This window comes from Bufo bufo, chromosome 4, assembly GCF_905171765.1.
Source record: "Bufo bufo chromosome 4, aBufBuf1.1, whole genome shotgun sequence".
NCBI classification, from domain to species: Eukaryota; Metazoa; Chordata; class Amphibia; order Anura; family Bufonidae; genus Bufo; species Bufo bufo.
The window spans coordinates 477,175,961-477,196,098 of NC_053392.1; the positions used below are offsets into that span (position 1 = coordinate 477,175,961).

A 20,138-nucleotide genomic window follows, 5' to 3' on the forward strand; every position below is an offset into this window, starting at 1 on the left:
CACAGTACCGACTGGGAAAGTCATCTACCCAAAGTGCAGGGTGTAGTGGACTCCCTTAGGAAGGCTGGACTGACCGCTAACCCAAAGAAATGTGCGATAACCCCAAGTTAATAAAATTGTGTGGATTTGCTCTGGTAGACAGGACAAGCGGACACAGTATAGAGGCAAAGACCAGTTTGTAACTCAAAAACTTCTGTGTTTTATTCACACTTATAGCAACAAACCAGTACGACAGTCTATTTGCAGTTTTGGTGTTCGTTCACACCAAGACAGTTCATACAGCAAAAGAGTCACCTGTTATCCTAGCTGTTAGTTCACACCCGATCGGCATTGCTCAGGACAGAGCAAACCTCCCAAACTCAGGCCTCCAGTCTAGCACACGGCTCAGATCCCAATCCAGCGATTGCCAGAGCTCTTCTGTCAGAGAGAGAGGTAATTACCACCAGCTGACACTGCTGGCTGTTTTTTTTTTTTATGTAGGCCAGTCAAGACCCGGCCTGGAACGTGGGGAGTAGTCACCCACCCAGCACTTTGATTACTCTCAGTCAGAGCCGTCCCGGATCAGCTATTACAGCTATACCAAATAGCAAGGCAAGGTGTCAAACAGCAACTTCTGCTGTTATATATATATATATATATATATATATATAAAATATATATTGTGGGGATTCGCTCTGGTAGGCAGGTTAGCGGACGCAGTATAGAGGCAAAGCACCAGATTGTAAATCACTCTTCAGTGTTTATTCATACTTATAACATAACACAACTTTTCAGGCTTGGTGCTTGTTCACACAGAAAAACAAAATAAAGTTCACCTGGTATCCTGGGAGTCAGCTGAAACCCAGCTGAATGCTCAGCCTCAGAAAGTTCACTTGCAAGCTTTAAGGCGGCCTGCTTGCCTGACACACAGTCTTCAGACCTCAGCACAGAGATCTCCAGAGCTCCACTGTCAGAGGGAGGTAATTCACACCACCTGACAGCGCTGGCTGTTTTTTATAAGCCTGCCAAGACCCGGCCTGGAATGTGGGGAGTAGTCACCCACCCAGCACTTTGACTACTCCCAGTAACAGCCGTCCCAGATCAGCTATTTACAGCCATACTAAATAGCAGTGTCAATCAGCATTAGCTCCCGCTGGCCCATTAAATTACCGGCTCTTACTTCACCGAGGCCAGGAACCTCGGTGACACATACCTACCATCAATGACGACCCCTTGTACCTTCCTACATACCTCCCCCCTTTGTTCAACCCTGAGGGGGTGAACACACGTCAAACAGTGTACCCGGGACAGGGCATCCACGTTTCCTTGTAAACGGCCTGCCCTGTGTTCCACCGAAAACTCAAAGTTCTGTAAAGAGAGAAACTATCGGGTGACCCGGGCATTTCTGTCCTTGGCCTGGCTCATCCATTTGAGAGGGGAGTGTTTGGTCACCAGATGGAACTTTCTCCCAAACAAATAATAGCGGAGAGACTCGAGTGCCCACTTAATAGCCAGGCACTCTCTCTCTACTATACTGTACCTGGTCTCGGCTGGGGTAAGCTTACGGCTGAGGAAGACAACGGGATGCTCCTCCCCACTGACTTCCTGAGACAGTACAGCACAAGGCCTACTTCGGAGGCATCGGTTTGTACTATAAACTCCCTTTTGAAGTCGGGCATCACCAAAACCGGGGACCCACACAGGGCCGACTTCAAAGCAGAGAAAGCCTCTTCCGCCTGATCATCCCAGTGGACCATCACCGACTTGCGTCCCTTCAAGAGCCCTGTCAATGATGCGGCCACCGTAGCAAAGTGGGGGACAAACCTCATATAATATCCTACTATTCCCAGGAACGACTTTACTTGACTAGTAGTGACAGGTCAGGGACAATTCCGATTCGCCTCTATTTTGTTCACTTGGGGTTTGAGGACTCTGCGCCCAATGACATACCTCAGGTATTTTGTCTCCTATAACCCTATTGCATATTTTTTGGGGTTAGCTGTTAGTCCAGCCTTTCGAAGGGAGTCCACTACAGCCTGCACTTTTGGTAGCTGTCTTTCCCAGCTGGTACTGTGAATGACAATATCGTCCAGGTAAGCCGAAGCATACCGACAATGTGGACGAAACACAATTTCCCTGAGCCGTTAAAAGTGGCAGGGTCGCCATGCAGATCAAAGGGCAACACCTTATATTGGTACAGCCCCTCTGGTGTGATGAAGGCAGTTTTCTCTTTGGCAGCCTCCGTCAAGGCTACCTTCCAGTACCCTTTGGTGAGGTCCAAAACAGAAAAATACCGGGCTTGGCCTAACCTCTCAATAAAATCATCCACCCGAGGCATGGGATACGCATCAAATTTTTAAATCTTATTTAGTTTGCGGACATCGTTACAGAACCGTAACGTCCCGTTCGGCTTGGGTATTAAGACTGGCTGGCCCATTCACTTTTCGACTCCTCAATGACGTCTAGTTATAGCATTAGCTGCACTTCTTCCAAGGTGGCTTGTCGCCGAGACTCTGGTACCTGGTATGGTTTCAACCGGACACTGGCCTGAGGCTCAGTGACAATGTCATGCTGGGTGGTAGAAGTGCGTCCAGGGAGGTCTGAGAACACATCCGTGTTCCTGCTGACATACTCCCTGGCCTCCTGAGTCTGTTTAGAGGAAAGGCTGTCAGCAATCTTCACTGTGGCAACTGCTTCCCTTGTATCAGACCGTGGGGCTGGAAACTCTTCCCCTAGAAAACTCGGCCGCGGGCTGTCGTCCGTACTGGTCTCCCTATCTTTCCAAGGTTTAAGTAAATTCACATGGTACACCTGCTCTGGCTTTTGCCGCCCTGGCTGGTGTACCTTGTAGTTTACCTCACTAACTTTTTTGAGTACTTCGTAGGGTCCCTGCCACCTAGCCAGGAACTTACTGTCCACTGTCGGTACCAAAACCAAAACCCGATCTCCAGGGTTAAAGATCCGTGCCCGCCGATTATAGAACCTACTCTGGGTTCGCTGGGCTGCCTCCATATGTTCCCTAACAAGCAGCAACACTGTCTCCATCCGCTTTTGCATCTGAGTGACATATTCAATTACACTTTTATACAGTGTGAGTTGTTGTTCCCACGCCTCTTTGGCTATGTCCAACAGACTGCGAGGATGTCGGCCATATAGCAGTTCGAAGGGCGAGAACCCAGTAGAGGCCTGGGGCACCTCTCGCACTGCGAACATGAGATAGGGCAGAAGAAGGTCCCAATCCCTCCCATCTTTAGACACCACTCTTTTTAACATGTTTTTTAATGTTTGATTAAACCTCTCTACCAGGCCATCTGTTTGCGGATGATAAACGGACGTCTGTAGCTGTTTTATGTGCAGTAACTTACAGAGTTCCCTCATCACCTTTGACATAAAAAGGGTCCCCTGGTCGGTCAGAACCTCTTTAGGTAGTCCCACTCAGGAAAACATCTCCATTAACTCCTTAGCTCTGAGTTTGGCTGATGTACAGTACAGACCAAAAGTTTGGACACACCTTCTCATTCAAAGAGTTTTCTTTATTTTCATGACTATGAAAATTGTAGATTCACACTGAAGGCATCAAAACTATGAAATAACAAATGTGTAATTCTATACATAACAAACAAGTGTGAAACAACTGAAAATATGTCATATTCTAGGTTCTTCAAAGTAGCCACCTTTTGCTTTGATTACTGCTTTGCACACTCTTGGCATTTTCTTGATGAGCTTCAAGAGCTAGTCCCCTGAAATTGTTTTCACTTCACAGGTGTGCCCTGTCAGGTTTAATAAGTGGGATTTCTTGCCTTATAAATGGGGTTGGGACCATCAGTGGCGTTGAGAAGAAGTCAGGTGGATACACAGCTGATAGTCCTACTGAATAGACTGTTAGAATTTGTATTATGGCAAGAAAAAAGCAGCTAAGTAAAGAAAAACGAGTGGCCATCATTACTTTAAGAAATGAAGGTCAGTCAGTCAGCCGAAAAATTGGGAAAACTTTGAAAGTAAGGGCTATTTGACCATGAAGGATAGTGATGGGGTGCTGCGCCAGATGACCTGGCCTCCACAGTCACCGGACCTGAACACAATCGAGATGGTTTGGCGTTAGCTGGACCGCAGAGTGAAGGCAAAAGGGCCAACAAGTGCTAAGCATCTCTGGGAACTCCTTCAAGACTGTTGGAAGACCATTTCAGGTGACTACCTCTTGAAGCTCATCAAGAGAATGCCAAGAGTGTGCAAAGCAGTAATCAAAGCAAAAGGTGGCTACTTTGAAGAACCTAGAATATGACATATTTTCAGTTGTTTCACACTTGTTTGTTATGTATTTAATTCCACATGTGTTAATTCATAGTTTTGATGCCTTCATAGTCATGAAAATAAAGAAAACTCTTTGAATGAGAAGGTGTGTCCAAACTTTTGGTCTGTACTGTATGTCGCAGGGGCACCGCCTCCGGGTATAGTGGCATAGTGGCATAGTCTAGGACGACCAAGATGTGTTGGTGCCCTCTAGCGGACTTCGGTACTGGGCCTATGAGATCTATAGCGATATGCTCGAACGTAACCTTGATAATCGGTAGAGGTACCAGGGGACTATGGAAATGTGGCTGGGAGCTAGTTATCTGGCAGGGTGGGCAAGACTTACGATATTCTTCCACCTCTCTGAACACCCTGGCCCAGTAAAACCGCTGTAGAATCCGATCCTGCGTTTTCTGCCATCCCAGGTGTCCCCCAAGAACATGTTGGTGGGCTAGCTCTAACACAAGCTTGCGATATGCCTTGGGTACCACCAGCTGTTCAATATGCTCACCCTGTAGTTGGTTTACCCGATACAGCATCTTCTGATGAACCACAAAACGGGGAAACATCGACTTGGCCCCCGGTTGTTGAGGTTCACCATTAACCATTACAACATTTTCCCAGGCCCAAGATAGTGTTGGGTCCCGGTGCTGTGCTGTACCGAAATTACACCATTACACTCAGAGGGCTTGCCTCCCCCTCCTCCACCACAGTGGCGGCCACCCCTACCATTGGCCCTTCGGTCTTAGGTTCCCAGGGTTCCGGTTTTCCCCCTGAGCAAGGCCACTCTGCTGGGGTTACACCTGTCTCACGGGTATCGGTAACTTTCGTATCAGGCCACAGTGCCGGGAAACCAGGGAAGTCTCTCCGAATTATAAGTTCATAATGTAAATTGGTGGCGACGGCCACCTCATGAGACCACCTGCCGGCCACCGTGGACAGAGAAACCAGGGTGGTGGAATAGTCCTTTACGTCTCCATGGATGCACACGACCCGACTTTTCGGCCAGTATACTTGGCAGCACCAGGGCAGCTCTTATCGCAAAGCCACCACCAGAGTGTCTCCAACTTCCACCTGGCACAGGTGGCTATTGTCTATAGTCTTGGGGATACCTGTTGCACACAGCTTCCTGGCATACAATGAGTGGTGGTAGCCATAGTTCGTATCCATGGGTTCGCCCCGATGGGGACAGTTGGCCTTTATGTGGCCAGGCTCCTTACACCGCCAGCAGACCATCGGAGCTGGATCTGCAGGGGGTACATCCCGGGCGGGCTTAGCTGACACCAGCCGCCGGGTCTGGGGTGGAGATTTTCGGGGTGCGATTGCCCCCTCCCAAACGAACCCACCTCTAGTAGCCTCATAGTGCTCCACCAGGTTGACCATCTCAAGGGCATTACCAGGAGACACCTGGCCGATCTAGTGCTGGAGAGGGTATGGCAAAGCCCTCCAGAATACATCAGCCAACAGACAATCCTGCATAGCAGTGGAACTCAGCACGTCAGGCTGCAGCCATTTTTGCAACCATTGTAACAGATCATAATACTGAGGTCTCGTGGGTTCAGCCGGGTTAAACACCCACTGATTCACCCGCTGGGCCCAGACCAACACGTTCACCCCCAGTCTTGCCAGAATCTCACCCTTTACTGTCGTGTAATCGGCCGCTTGATCATCCGGTAAGTCGAAAAACACCTGCTGGGGTCCGGATGCCAGGAACGGAGCGACGACTTCAGCCCATTGATCTCGGGGTAGCTTCTCCCTCACGGCCACCTTTTCAAACACCGCCAGATAGGTCTCGACGTCATCCGAGGGGGTCATCTTAGGGATCGCCGCACGGACCACTTTCTGGGCATCGTGGACGTTCTGGGACGCTCCTGCCGCTTGCAAAGCCATCACATGCTGCAATAGCAGCTGGTTGGTTTCCTGCTGCTGCTTATTAGCCTCCCACTGCTGCAAGTTAGCCTCCACGAGGGCTTTCACGACAGCCTCCATTTTGTCAAGGGACACGGGTTGTAATCAGGCTTGTTTGATGTAAGACATACAACCGTGCCCGGAAAAACAAACATTTTTTGGCCTTCAGGCCAGCCTCACTGCACTTGCCCACATCCTCCACCAATTGTGGGGATTTGCTCTGGTAGGTTGAAACTTCACCAATCGTAATGTTAAGGTATATCCATATATTAGGCCGGGTTCACATCACCATTTATTTTTCCGTTCCTCTGATCTATCAGAAGAACAGAAAAAAAAACAAAAAAAAAAAACAGATCATGGGTCCTGCATGCAGGACTGCATCTAAAATAACAGATCTCAGATGGAACAGGACCATAAACAGGACTGTAGATAACAGGATGCAAACTAATGAGACAGTATAGATGATACAGACAAAATATTTATTGCTGCACACTACAATTTCACCATTTACAGTGCACATTATACTTCAGCTTTTCTCCGAGTTTGGTTCCTGCTAAACATTCTTCAAATTTTGCATCCATTTCTTGGCTCTGAGCTTCTGAGAAGTGGTTTTTCCAGTCTCCAACTTCCCCTATAAAAAAAAAAATAATTAAACTTGTGGAAAATTTGTGACTCTGAGGGTCACCTCATACTCTTACACTCATGCAAAAACACAATGCAACAGCACTCTACAAACATTGAATATATAGATTGTAAATTTTAATAATGCTATATCCACTATATAAATGAATATGTTCCTTAGCAATTACATTTTGATCCAAATCATTTGTGTCCATCCACAGAGAAAAGGTGACCTAATTTAGATGGGACCCTACTTTATAATGAATCCTCTCCTTATACCAATAAACCTTGGGACTCATGCATATGAACGTGTGCCGCCTGCGCCATGCTTTGAGACCGCAAATTGCAGTCCTCAATGCATGTGCACTGTCTGTGTTGCCGACACTGATAGATGCAGACCAATTAAAGTGAATTCAGGAGCAATAACAACATATTTTTCCTGCCATTGATATAGAGCTTGGCATTTCCCATCTGATTAACTCTTCATTCAGCAAATATTGGCACAAAATTGATGTTAAATGTGAACACCCTGTGATAATACGAACCTTCATGTCTATGGGCAATGGAACAAGTTTAATATAGCTTTGGATGACTTCTAACAGCTTCATAACAGAATGAAGCCAACTAAGTGAACCGTTTGACAGCAAAGCTGAATTTTATATCAAGACACGGAGGCGAGTATTGCATTACTCCTTCTTTACTGGAATCCACAGCAGCAAAGAAAAACACAAGAAACTTACAGACCACCCCCAAAGGGGTAACCCCTCCCACAGTCCAGTCCATAAATAGGCCCCTACACCTGAACTCTTCCTCTTTCTTTGCTGCTGTCCATAGCAGATAAGTACTACGTTTATGGCTTTCTAAGCCTTTCTTTTTTATACCCTTGTTTTATTGTATTTTTCTATTATTTCATTATCCTTGGGGTTTTGTGTAATAGATTGTATTGTATTTTATATTTTCTTCTTTTTTCCCTTTGCCCCATTTTCTTTTCTTTCTGGGGGGTTAATACTGCCTTTATTGCCGTCCTATCCCCACCCGCCCCTGGCGGGTTTCTTTCCTCGCGCCCCTTCCTTGTGGCCGGTTTTTGTTTATCCCTCCTTTGCTTACCTCGGCGCATCCTGCGCCATTTTGGGCCTTCTCTACCAGCTCCGTTTGTTCTTGCGCTCCTCCGTCCGTAATATCGCGATTCGCGAGATTTCTGCCGCTTCTCGCGCTTCTGGTGCCCGAGGCCGGGATTCTCGGGCGCCATCTTGCTTTCCATCTTACGGCGCAGACGACGCTTTACATGCCGGAAGGGGGCGTTTTTTCTTCATATTCCCGCGAGCGCTGGGGGAGGAGTTATTCACTCGGCTCCATCTTGTTGTTTCCCTGCAGTATTCCGTTCGCCAGCGTTTCAGGCTAGTGTGTCTTCTCTCATTGGAGTGACTAACTCCTACTACTTTCACCATGTCTCTCCCTGTAGAGGTCTCCCCTTCTATGCCTTCTGCCTTGCAGATTCCCTCTGCTCTTAGTACTACCCCTACCCCTGCTGGGGCCATTGCTTCCACCTCACCTACTGAGTCCCAAGCGGCTGCCTTGCAGCAGTCCATATCTAATGCCATTGCTAATGCTATGGGTTCCATGTCCTCCATAATCTCCCAGTCTATTTCCCAAGCTCTCAGGGCTCAGACCCCTGCTCCTGTTCCACCTCCTGTCACTGATGCCTCCAGAAATTTTAGAACTGATAGAACTAAGCTATCAAAGGATAGCGTGCCTGGTACACGCAAGAGAGCCTACCCACGCCAGGCGGAAAAAGCGCGCCCCTGGAAATCTGCTCAGGCTCAGCCCGTTGGCTAGTTCTGACTCAGAGATTGAGTCCAAGGAGGAGGCTTTGAATGATGGCCAGAGTGCCTCTGATGTCGACCTTGAAGGGGTCTTTGTGGAGGATGATGATTTTGAGTCTGAAGTCCCTCTGTCACGCCCGTCAACTAGTGCGGCGCTTGAGGCCAAGGTTCCGGGTCCTACCTCCCTAACGGATCCTTTGGGCGACCCTTTATTTGACCCCGACAGTTTACATCACCCGAGGTCAGCGGAATGGTTACCCGCTCCACATGTGGCTCGGTATTTGGAGGACAGGGTTAGGAAACCCCTCTCGAAAAAGACACGGAACAAGTTGAGGGCGGAGTGCCCGCGCCCTCTTATTCCGAACAAGGTTGGTGAAACCCCTAATATGGACCCCAAGATGGTCCAATTTTTAGCCAAGACTGGCTTTAATCCCCGCAGGGGCCTGGATTCAGCGCTCCGCGCCTGCCAGGATAAGCTCTTAGATAGCTTGGGTCCCTTGACCAAAATATTTGATTTGGCGGAGACAGCCAGAGCGGAGGGCACCCCTATTGACCCAGACGAACTCCGTGGCTGGGCGCAACGCGCCATCTGTATGGTGGGAAATGTGAACTCTTCACTTTCCATTGAAAGGAGGAAAGCTATCCTCATCAAGATTGAGCCTAAGTTAGCCAACATGGCGCTTACAGAGTCTGGCAAAGAGGCACAGGGGCTCCTTTTTGGTGACACCTTCATAAAGGACTTGGGCAAGTTTGTCGGGGCATTTACTGTGTTAGATAAGGCGTAGAGTTCTATGCGTAGGGTGTTTCACGGTAGAGTCTCTACCAGGGGGGCCGGCAGTTTCAGGGGCCGACTGTCCGTCCGTGCCCATTTCCAGACCCGTGGCAACGGTCGATGTCCCTTCAGTCAACGCTCTGCGTTCCAAGACCACAGGTAACAGTCCTCGTTTTTTCCATTCAGAGGTTCCGCCGGAAGATCCAGGGCCTTCAGAGGTTTTCCAGGATCAATACGTCCTCTCGGTGAGTCTCCCAAATCTGGTATCTTCTTCAACTCTTTGCACAGGGGGCAGACTCCATCATTTTTTGAATGTTTGGCCCCGTATCACGTCCGACCCGTGGGTCCTCTCCACGGTCCGGGGTTTTCATATAGAGTTAATAGACGCACCTCTGTTACTCCCAAACCCGCACCCGAGGTTTATATCAAGGTAGGCCCAACAATGCATAGACGCGGAGCTTCAGTCTCTCCGGGTAAAGGGTGTGGTGGAACAAGCCCCATTCCACGGTGTGGGGGTCGTCAGCGACATCTTCTTGGTAGAGAAGAAAGGGGGTCAGTTTCGGCCTGTTATAAATCTAAAGAACCTCAACCGGTTCGAACGGTACCGTCATTTCAAAATGGAAGGCATCCATCTGCTCAGGGACCTCCTACTCCCGGGCGACTGGATGGTGAAGTATGAACTGATGGATGCTTACCTGATGGTCGCGGTAGCCCCGCCTTCCAGAGATTTACTTCAATTCTTTTGGCAGGGACAGGTTTGGTGGTTCACGTGTCTCCCGTTTGGCCTCTCATCGGCACCTTGGTGTTTCACCAAGCTGATGAAATCGGTGGTGGCGTGGCTCCGCAGCCAGGGAGTTCGTCTGGTAATTTACCTGGACGATATTCTGCTCTTGGCCCAGTGCCCGTCCATCCTTATGGCTCATCTACGTATGTTTCCCTGATCACCGACCTAGGTTTTATCATCAACACCGAGAAGTCCTCTCTTCGACCTTCGAGGTCCATGGAATTCTTGGGTTTCGTTGTGGATTCCACCGCACAGACTCTTTGCTTCCCGGGAACGAAGGTCAGAGCCATCCGCAAGGAATTGCGGCATACGCTGAGGCTTCCCCGGATCTCACTGCGTCATTTGGCGCAGATTATCGGCCTACTATCCTCTTCCATCCAGGCGATCTATCCGGCTCCTCTCCATTATCCAGCGCTACAGCGGCTCAAGATAGCTCACCTGCAGGCAGGAGCATCGTATGCGGACGTTCTGGTCCTGGATCAGGAGACAAGGGACGAGCTGATGTGGTGGATCTCCAACCTTGAGGCATGAAACGGCAGAGCCATCGTGGGTCCTCTACCAGACCTGATCGTGGAGTCGGACGCCAGTCTGTACGGCTGGGGCGCACACTGCAACGGGGTTTCCACCGGAGGTCCTTGGTCGGCAAACGAGTCCCGGCTCCACATAAATGCTCTGGAACTCTTGACGGGATCCTTCGCCATCCACAGTTTCACCGGCGGCAAGGTCTCCGCGTGCATCAGGCTCAGGATGGACAACGGGTCGGCAATTCGGTACATCAACGCCATGGGGGGTACTCACTCCGCGATGTTGACCCATCTGGCGAAGGACTTCTGGTCGTATTGCCTGGACAGGGGTTTCACAGTGATCGCAGAATACATCCCGGGCCTTCACAATACTTTCGTGGATTGGACTTCGCGGTACACTTCGGACTTCAGCGATTGGAGATTGAATCCGGAGGTGTTCTCCTCCATCGAATCGATTTGGGGCCCTTTTGCGGTGGACTTGTTCGCTTCACGATGGAACTCCCAACTTCCTAGGTTCTACAGCTGGAGACCGGACCCGCTTTCGGAGGCAGTGGACGCTCTTCTACAGGACTGGTCGGGAACGCTCTCGTATGCCTTTCCTCCGTTCGTGTTGATCCCTCGCGTTCTGACTCAGGTTCGCCGCCAATCGGCGGAGTTGGTTCTGGTGGTTTCCTTCTGGCAAGCTCAAGTTTGGTTTCCTCTACTCCTGGAGCTCCTAATCGAGGATCCTCGTCTCCTCCCGAGTTCACCGAATCTCCTCCTCGGCCCGGTAGGCCAGCATCACCCCCTCCTGGTGGACGGGTCTCTCCATCTCCTAGTGTGCAGAGTGTCGGGGAACGCTGGGACGTCGCAGGAGTATCGGGGACGGCTAGATTCCTCTTGGAGAACGCTTGGGCTCCCGGTACTAGACGAGCGTATCGTTCAGCTTGGGGCGTTTGGTCTCGCTGGTGTGTGGGCCGGAATCTGGATCCCCTTACGGCCCCTGTGACGGATATCCTACATTTTTTATCTTCCCTTTTTGACGAAGGTAAGGCGTATAGGACTATTAATGTGTTAAGATCTGCGTTTTCCTCTAGCCACGAAGGGTTTGATGGTTGCCCGGCCGGCCAACATCCTTTGGTTTGCCGGCTCCTCAAGGGCTCTCAGCTCTCTCGACCTCCTAGACCTCGTTTTACCAGTTCTTGGGACGTCCTTTCGGTCCTGGATTTCTTTTCACGTTGGTCTCTTAATTCGGATCTGTCCCTTCGTCAATTATCAGCCAAATTGGTGACCTTGCTCTGTCTTATCTCTTGTAAGAGAGTTTCAGACATTAGGGCTTTAGACTTCGATGCTCTTTATTTTACCCCGGAAGGGGTTTCCTTCAATATTTCCCGCCGCACCAAGACCGGTATTAAATCTGTTTCCTATCCGGCTTTTCCCAATTCTCCGGCGCTTTGTCCGGTGGGGTGTCTGAGGGAATACTTGTTTCGTACTTCCTCTCTACGGCCTGCGTCTACACCTCAATTGTTTATTTCTTTTCGCAGGCCATTTCGTCCGGTCACTAGTGTCACCCTGTCCCGTTGGGTGAAATGGATCCTTTCCTTGTCTGGTATTGACACATCTGTGTTCACTACTCATTCGGTCCGAGGGGCTTCTGCGACTTCCATGGCCGTCGCGGGTGCTCGCCTGGAGGATATTCTGAAGTTGGCGGATTGGTCCAGATCGTCTACGTTCAGAGAGTTTTATTTTAGGCCTCCTCCGCATGCCTTCACTTCGGTGATGTCTACGCTTTGAACTTGCAATATGAGCCTCCGTGTCTTGATATAAAATTGCATGATTTTCCTATTTTATGACGTAAAGTCATGATTTTATGAAAGACACGGAGGCGAGTATTGCCCCTCCCTAATATTTCTTTATTAAAATTTTCCCTCCCTTGTCGTTGTTATAGTTATAGTTTTTCTCTATGGGACATTTTTTATTACTGCGTTTGTTAGAGATAATATAGTATGTCTTTGCTGTTATTTATTATCATTATCTTTTATCCCTTTAGTAATTATGATTTGGAGCTGGTCGATTACCATGTACCTCTGTTCTATTCCTTCCTTTTAGGTTGATGTCCCGGATCACTAGTTCCGAGTAGTTCAAGTGGCTGATCCATCCTGCCGATTGTTTCATTATTCAGGCGGAGTTCCTGGCGGAGATTTTCGATTCCGTGTGTTCTTCAGAGTTCTCCCGTTGGAGCATGTTGGTGGGAGTCGTTCCAGCCCGGTTATTGGGATTAGAAGGTTCATCGTTACAAAGAAAGAGGAAGAGTTCAGGTGTAGGGGCCTATTTATAGACTGGACTGTGGGAGGGGTTACCCCTTTGGGGGTGGTCTGTAAGTTTCTTGTGTTTTTCTTTGCTGCTGTGGATTCCAGTAAAGAAGGAGTAATGCAATACTCGCCTCCGTGTCTTTCATAAAATCATGACTTTACGTCATAAAATAGGAAAATCATACAATTATTTTATACAAGTAGATCACCAATACTTCTACTAGTAAGTCTCCAGAATAGATTTATGCTTGTTCACAGGGAACCTGCCCAACACTCCATCCTTGAGCTAACAATATGGGGGTAATTTATTGTAGACCAACGTTTATGCCAGTTAAAGGAGTTATCCAATGTCTCCAACAGCCCCCCCATGTGCCGGGCCCCTCACAGGTAATATACTTACTCTGGTCCCCACTCCCTGCGCTGCTCCTGTTCCCCGCACCGACGCTGCTGCTTCTCCCTGTACACGGATGAAAACACCCGTTGTCGGGGGGGAGCAGCCAATAGCAGGCAGGGACGAGCCTCCCTAGTGTCACCCACGATGCTAGGGATGCTCGTCCCCGTCCCCGCCTGCCATTGGTTGCTCCCCCCCCGACGCCGGATGTTTTCATCCGTGTACAGGGAGAAGCAGCAGCGGTGGTGCGGGGAAAAGGAGCGGTGTTGGGAGCGGGGTAAGTATATTACCTGTGAGGGGCCGGCACATAGGGAGGGGCTGTTGGAGACATTGGATAACCCTTTTAATGAAATGCCTGGGCCCTAACGGAGGCAGCTTCAGCAGTCCATGTGCCTAAACTAAATCTACACCAGCCCTAGCTGGTGTAGATTTCAGTCTCCTTTTATGCCAGAAAACAGATTAAAAAAAAAGATAAATATGCTGGGGCCACTAGCCGAGCCCGCTCTCCATTTTCAGGAAAGTGGTGAGGGTGACGGAGAAACAACACCTGCTCAAAATTGGTGTTTGCAACTTTTTTACACCAGAAAAATGGTGTGCGGGCAATAATAGATTTACCCCTATGCCTCTAGATTCTCAGCCAGGGGGTACACAGCCAAGGTCCTAATGCTATGCGTTTAATATGCAGCAGAGGGTATGATCATAGGCTTGACGGTGCTTTGATATAATTTGAGTAGAGGGTACTTGGCTACTCCATACTTGCTAACTCACCTGAAATGTCCAGCTGGCAAATCTCCCAGGTGCCACATGGAGGGCTGCTTTATCTCAGAAAATACCGCTTCATGAACTCTACCTGCATGTGATGCTGGGATACTGCATTATAAGACTCAGTTCCCGAATGTGCAATGAGGGTGGAGCACTTCACAAAAAGGTTTATCTCAACGGGGTTATGGCCTTATACAAGGGACGTATTGGCAGGAAAAAAAAATTTGATGCAACACCCTCTTCCACCTCCCAGATCCTGTGGGACAAAAGTTGCCAATAATGCACTACTCTAGGTTGATACGAAGTGGATTCTCATGTCTTTCACAATATCAACAAGGGTTACTCAGGAGTATATGCTATTACAGTAGCTAGTGATTCTTCCAGGTATAGCATGTTTGCATGGAACATCCAAGTTTTACAGAGCTATTATATGTCTCGCTAATAGCTCTATGGGCCCTACTGTACATCTATATACCTCCAACATTATAGTAGATTTTACTCCCAGATTCATATAGGTTCATGCTCTGTTTGCTGTGTGTATGAAACATACGTTCAAAGGTCATCTTTTAATTGGATATATCAGAGCAGCAATTTAACGAAATTATATATTTTTGGTGTTGAGTTATACAATGATAATGCAATTCTTGCAAATTTGAATTCAGGTCATATTATAGGATACAAGTAGCAGTTGGACTCTTACCTTTTCTAAAAATAATATTTCCGAACTCCCCATGAGTTTTCCCAGAATTCTCCTTCATAGACTTAAATGTTCCTTGTTCAGCAATTTGCTTCTGTTGTTCCTCAGTAATTGAAATTCCATAGAATTCAGATATCTTCTTAATGGAACCTTCCAGATCCTATGAAGGCAGTAAATCTGATTAAGGTTACTGCTAGAAATATTATGTTCTTTTCTCTACTGATTTTCCTGGCAGCAAATAATCATCTGTGAGCCCAGTTAATATATTCCTCCTTTGTATGATCAATTGATAAAAATAAAAAAATAAGGGTACAGATGAATAATTATCCTGTGTGTTTAAACTGGCCCACAGCACTATAAAAATATGACTGCCTTCTTCTAAAAAAGAAAGTGCCTCATGTGGGCTTAGGTTGTGTTTGGTATTGCACCATTTACTTCAGTGGAGCCGAACTACAATATCATGAACAACCCATTGGCCTATGAAGCTCTGTTTCTGGAAGAATGCAGCCATGTTTTATTCTGTACATACTTTGTTTCCAAAGGTATGCATTTGTGAATGCTGGGTCCCAAGTGCAAATCTGCATCTACCAAGTTCCATACTGTTATCTTTTAAGTGTCAGAGGGGACTTTGACCCTCCCAGGGGGCAGGGGCCAAGCTAGTAAAGAGGAATGGCTCAGCAGCTGGAATGTGGTTTTAAAACTCTGAAACTATGAAGTAAAAGTTTACTAACTTCTTTCATATCTTCAAATGTTGTCAGCAAAATTGAGTCATCGTCAAGATGTTTGTTCCAGGCAACTGCATGGTCAAAATACGATCCGAAGGCAACTAAAATGATAAAAAACAAGTAGTCTGGAGTTGAGAACTTTCTTACAGAGGTATTACAGTTTTATATTTATTTGTTTAGAGAATAGGCAGTTATGCAATTTCTTATATACACGTGTTTAGCATTTTCCTGGCAGACCTTTTGTCACGGTTCAGTGTGGGAGGGATACACCACACTGAGCATAAGAGGGAAGGGAGGATCAGGCCTAAGAATTAGGGAAGGAAGATGGACACCTCCTAGTAATACCCTAGCCAAAATCCTGACTGACTACCAGTATGAACAGATCCCAAAGGTAGCTGTGTTCATGCACAGGAATACCTAGAGTCCTAACTAGTCCTATAGGACCCTGGTACTAATGGCAGGGACGAGACTACCTGTTCCTCCAAAAGAAAGGATGAACAGGAGTCTCCTTCATGCCTAATACAAACAAAAGGGAAATGCAACACACAGAACCCAAACAAAATACAAAAGGGAAAGGAAAGACTTAACTTCAAAGGAGCTATGGGATCACCATGAACTTAGCCGCACACACACCAGCAATCCACAACTGAAACTGAAGCTATAAACCACACAGCATAGTGGGAGAACCAACTATAAATAAGGAAGGTTGAATGACCACATTAGCAACACCTGAGGCAAGGGGTGTGGCCATACCAGAAACAATACAGACACCTATTGATCCACAGGGAAAACCTGTTAGATCAAACCACCGATCTCTTGCCACCTGTCGTGGGAACGTCCGTGACACCTTAATTATATTTGCACTATAGCCTCTCTCTAAAGAAAAAAAATAGGCCCCATTTTAGTCCTAAAACAAGTAATGTTTGGTGTGAAATACTGGACAGAGCAGCAGTGCCCTTAATAGGGTAGGTTCAATCTCCTTAGTACAAAGTGAAAAGTTAAATACGGGAACCGTGCTGTATTTTTGACAGTTTATGAAAGTAGTTGAAATAAAGAACCATAAACGTGGGGAACTGAGTTCATATCCAGCTGTCGGAAGTGCCAATCACAAGTCCGTACTTCACATACAATGGACCTGCTATCCACCTCCAGCCTGTCGTCAGATCTCGCTTGAGCCACCGATCGCCCACTCCAAACCGGGTCAAGATTACCTTCACAAAAGGACAGAGAGATGGTGCAATACCCTCAACACTCAGAGGTAACCAAGTTTTATTGTACTCACATATTCCAAAGTTTTCACATGCGTATAAAAATGCCCGATCCGGGTTTTGCTGTTAGCTTCGCCAGGGGCTGCGGTACAAACGCCACTATAATCCACGAGTATATAACAACCTTTTACCCCGGAGCAAAAACGGACTTCCGTTGTCCGGCGGCATGTCAAACAAGCATGTGATTGTTTGACATGCCGCCGGACAACGGAAGTCCGTTTTTGTCCCGGGGTAAAAGGTTGTTATATACTCGTGGATTATAGCGGCGTTTGTACAGCAGTCCCTGACGAAGCTAACAGCAAAACCCGGGTCGGGCATTTTTGTACGCATGTGAAAACTTTGGAATATGTGAGTACAATAAAACTTGGTTACCTCTGAGTGTTGAGGGTATTGCACCATCTCTCTGTCCTTTTGTGAAGGTAATCTTGACCCGGTTTGGAGTGGGCGGTCGGTGGCTCAAGGCGAGATCTGACGACAGGCTGGAGGTGGATAGCAGGTCCATTGTATGTGAAGTACGGACTTGTGATTGGCACGTCCGACAGCTGGATATGAACTCAGTTCCCCATGTTTATGGTTCTTTATTTCAACTACTTTCATAAACTGTCAAAAATACAGCGCGATTCCCGTATTTAACTTTTCTCATTTTAGTCCTGTAAAGTGCATCAGTAGGACCTCTAGCATTCACTTAACTGTCCAGATATCTAACAGGTTAAGGCTACTTTCACACTAGCGTTCGGGGCTCCGCTTGTGAGCTCCGTTTGAAGGCTCTCACAAGCGGCCCCGAACGGATCCGTACTGCCCCAATGCATTCTGAGTGGATGCGGATCCGCTCAGAATGCATCAGTTTGGCACCGTTTGTCCTCCGCTCCGCTCAGCTGACGGACACCCGAACGCTGCTTGCAGCGTTTTCGTGTCCGCCTGGCCGTGCGGAGCCAAACGGATCCGTCCAGACTTACAATGCAAGTCAATGGGGACGGATCCGTTTGACATTGACACAATATGGTGCAATTTCAAACGGATCCGTCCCCCATTGACTTTCAATGTAAAGTCAGGATTATACCATCAGATCGGAGTTTTCTCCAATCCGATGGTATATTTTAACTTGAAGCGTCCCCATCACCATGGGAACGCCTCTATGTTAGAATATACCATCGGATTTGAGTTACATCGTGAAACTCAAATCCGACAGTATATTCTAACACAGAGGCGTTCCCATGGTGATGGGGACGCTTCAAGTTAGAATATACTGAGAACTGTGCACATGACTGCCCCCTGCTGCCTGGCAGGTGCTGCCAGGCAGCAGGGGGCAGACCCCCCCCCCTCCTGTATTTAACTTATTGGTGGCCAGTGCGGCCCCCCCTCCCTCCCCAGTATTAATTGTAACCAGTGCGGCCCCCCTCCCTCTATATTCATCGGTGGCCAGTGCGGATATTAAATATGAGCAGTGCGGTCTCCCCCTCCCTCCCTCCCCAGTATTAAATATGAGCAGTGCGGTCTCCCCCTCCCTCCCTCCCCAGTATTAAATATGAGCAGTGCGGTCTCCCCCTCCCTCCCTCCCCAGTATTAAATATGAGCAGTGCGGTCTCCCCCTCCCTCCCTCCTCAGTATTAAATATGAGCAGTGCGGTCTCCCCCTCCCTCCCTCCCCAGTATTAAATATGAGCAGTGCGGTCTCCCCCTCCCTCCCTCCCTCCCTCCCTCCCCAGTATTAAATATGAGCAGTGCGGCCTCCCCCTCCCTCCCTCCCCAGTATTAAATATGAGCAGTGCGGCCTCCCCCTCCCTCTATTCATTGGTGGCCAGTGCGGATTCAAAGTATTGTGATCAGTGCGGCCTCCCATCTCTCCCCCCCCCCCCCCCCATCATTGGTGGCAGCGGAGAGTACCGATCGGAGTCCCAGTTTAAATCGCTGGGGCTCCGATCGGTTACCATGGCAGCCAAGACGCTATTGCAGTCTTGGCTGCCATGGTTACTTAGCAACAAATAGCAGCATTATACTTACCTGAAGAGCTGCGATCTATGTGACCGGCCGGGAGCTCCTCCTACTGGTAAGTGACAGGTCTATAGGCAATGCGCCGCACAGACCTGTCACTTTACCAGTAGGAGGAGCTCCCGGCCGGTCACATAGATCGCAGCTCTTCAGGTAAGTATAATGATTCTAATTCAGAAGTGAAGAGAATATTATGAATCTAGAAATAGAAGGAATTTATATTGCAAGGTTTTGTGAATGATTTTTCGGAAATATTGACTGTGCAGTCATAATTTCAATTCTATTAGATCATCAATTCTAATACAGGGAGTGCAGAATTATTAGGCAAGTTGTATTTTTGAGGATTAATTTTATTATTGAACAACAACCATGTTCTCAATGAACCCAAAAAACTCATTAATATCAAAGCTGAATATTTTTGGAAGTAGTTTTTAGTTTGTTTTTAGTTTTAGCTATTTTAGGGGGATATCTGTGTGTGCAGGTGACTATTACTGTGCATAATTATTAGGCAACTTAACAAAAAACAAATATATACCCATTTCAATTATTTATTTTTACCAGTGAAACCAATATAACATCTCAACATTCACAAATATACATTTCTGACATTCAAAAACAAAACAAAAACAAATCAGTGACCAATATAGCCACCTTTCTTTGCAAGGACACTCAAAAGCCTGCCAGCCATGGATTCTGTCAGTGTTTTGATCTGTTCACCATCAACATTGCGTGCAGCAGCAACCACAGCCTCCCAGACACTGTTCAGAGAGGTGTACTGTTTTCCCTCCTTGTAAATCTCACATTTGATGATGAACCACAGGTTCTCAATGGGGTTCAGATCAGGTGAACAAGGAGGCCATGTCATTAGATTTTCTTCTTTTATACCCTTTCTTGCCAGCCACGCTGTGGAGTACTTGGACGCGTGTGATGGAGCATTGTCCTGCATGAAAATCATGTTTTTCTTGAAGGATGCAGACTTCTTCCTGTACCACTGCTTGAAGAAGGTGTCTTCCAGAAACTGGCAGTAGGACTGGGAGTTGAGCTTGACTCCATCCTCAACCCGAAAAGGCCCCACAAGCTCATCTTTGATGATACCAGCCCAAACCAGTACTCCACCTCCACCTTGCTGGCGTCTGAGTCGGACTGGAGCTCTCTGCCCTTTACCAATCCAGCCACAGGCCCATCCATCTGGCCCATCAAGACTCACTCTCATTTCATCAGTCCATAAAACCTCAGAAAAACCAGTCTTGAGATATTTCTTGGCCCAGTCTTGACGTTTCAGCTTGTGTGTCTTGTTCAGTGGTGGTCGTCTTTC

The 20,138-nt window shown here is 47.7% G+C and overlaps 1 protein-coding gene across 1 annotated transcript in view; it reads right to left on the reverse strand.

The window, feature by feature from the left end:
* Positions 1 to 6,677: 6,677 nt before the first annotated feature.
* Positions 6,678 to 20,138, reverse strand: part of LOC120997317 (sulfotransferase 6B1-like) — a 77,720-nt gene continuing 64,259 nt past the window's right edge. The window contains exons 5-7 of the mRNA XM_040427355.1: positions 15,574 to 15,668; positions 14,846 to 15,002; positions 6,678 to 6,808 (exon numbers count right to left, since the gene is read on the reverse strand). Coding sequence (XP_040283289.1) covers positions 6,678 to 6,808; positions 14,846 to 15,002; positions 15,574 to 15,668 — 383 coding nt within the window. The remainder of the gene's footprint in view (positions 6,809 to 14,845; positions 15,003 to 15,573; positions 15,669 to 20,138) is intronic.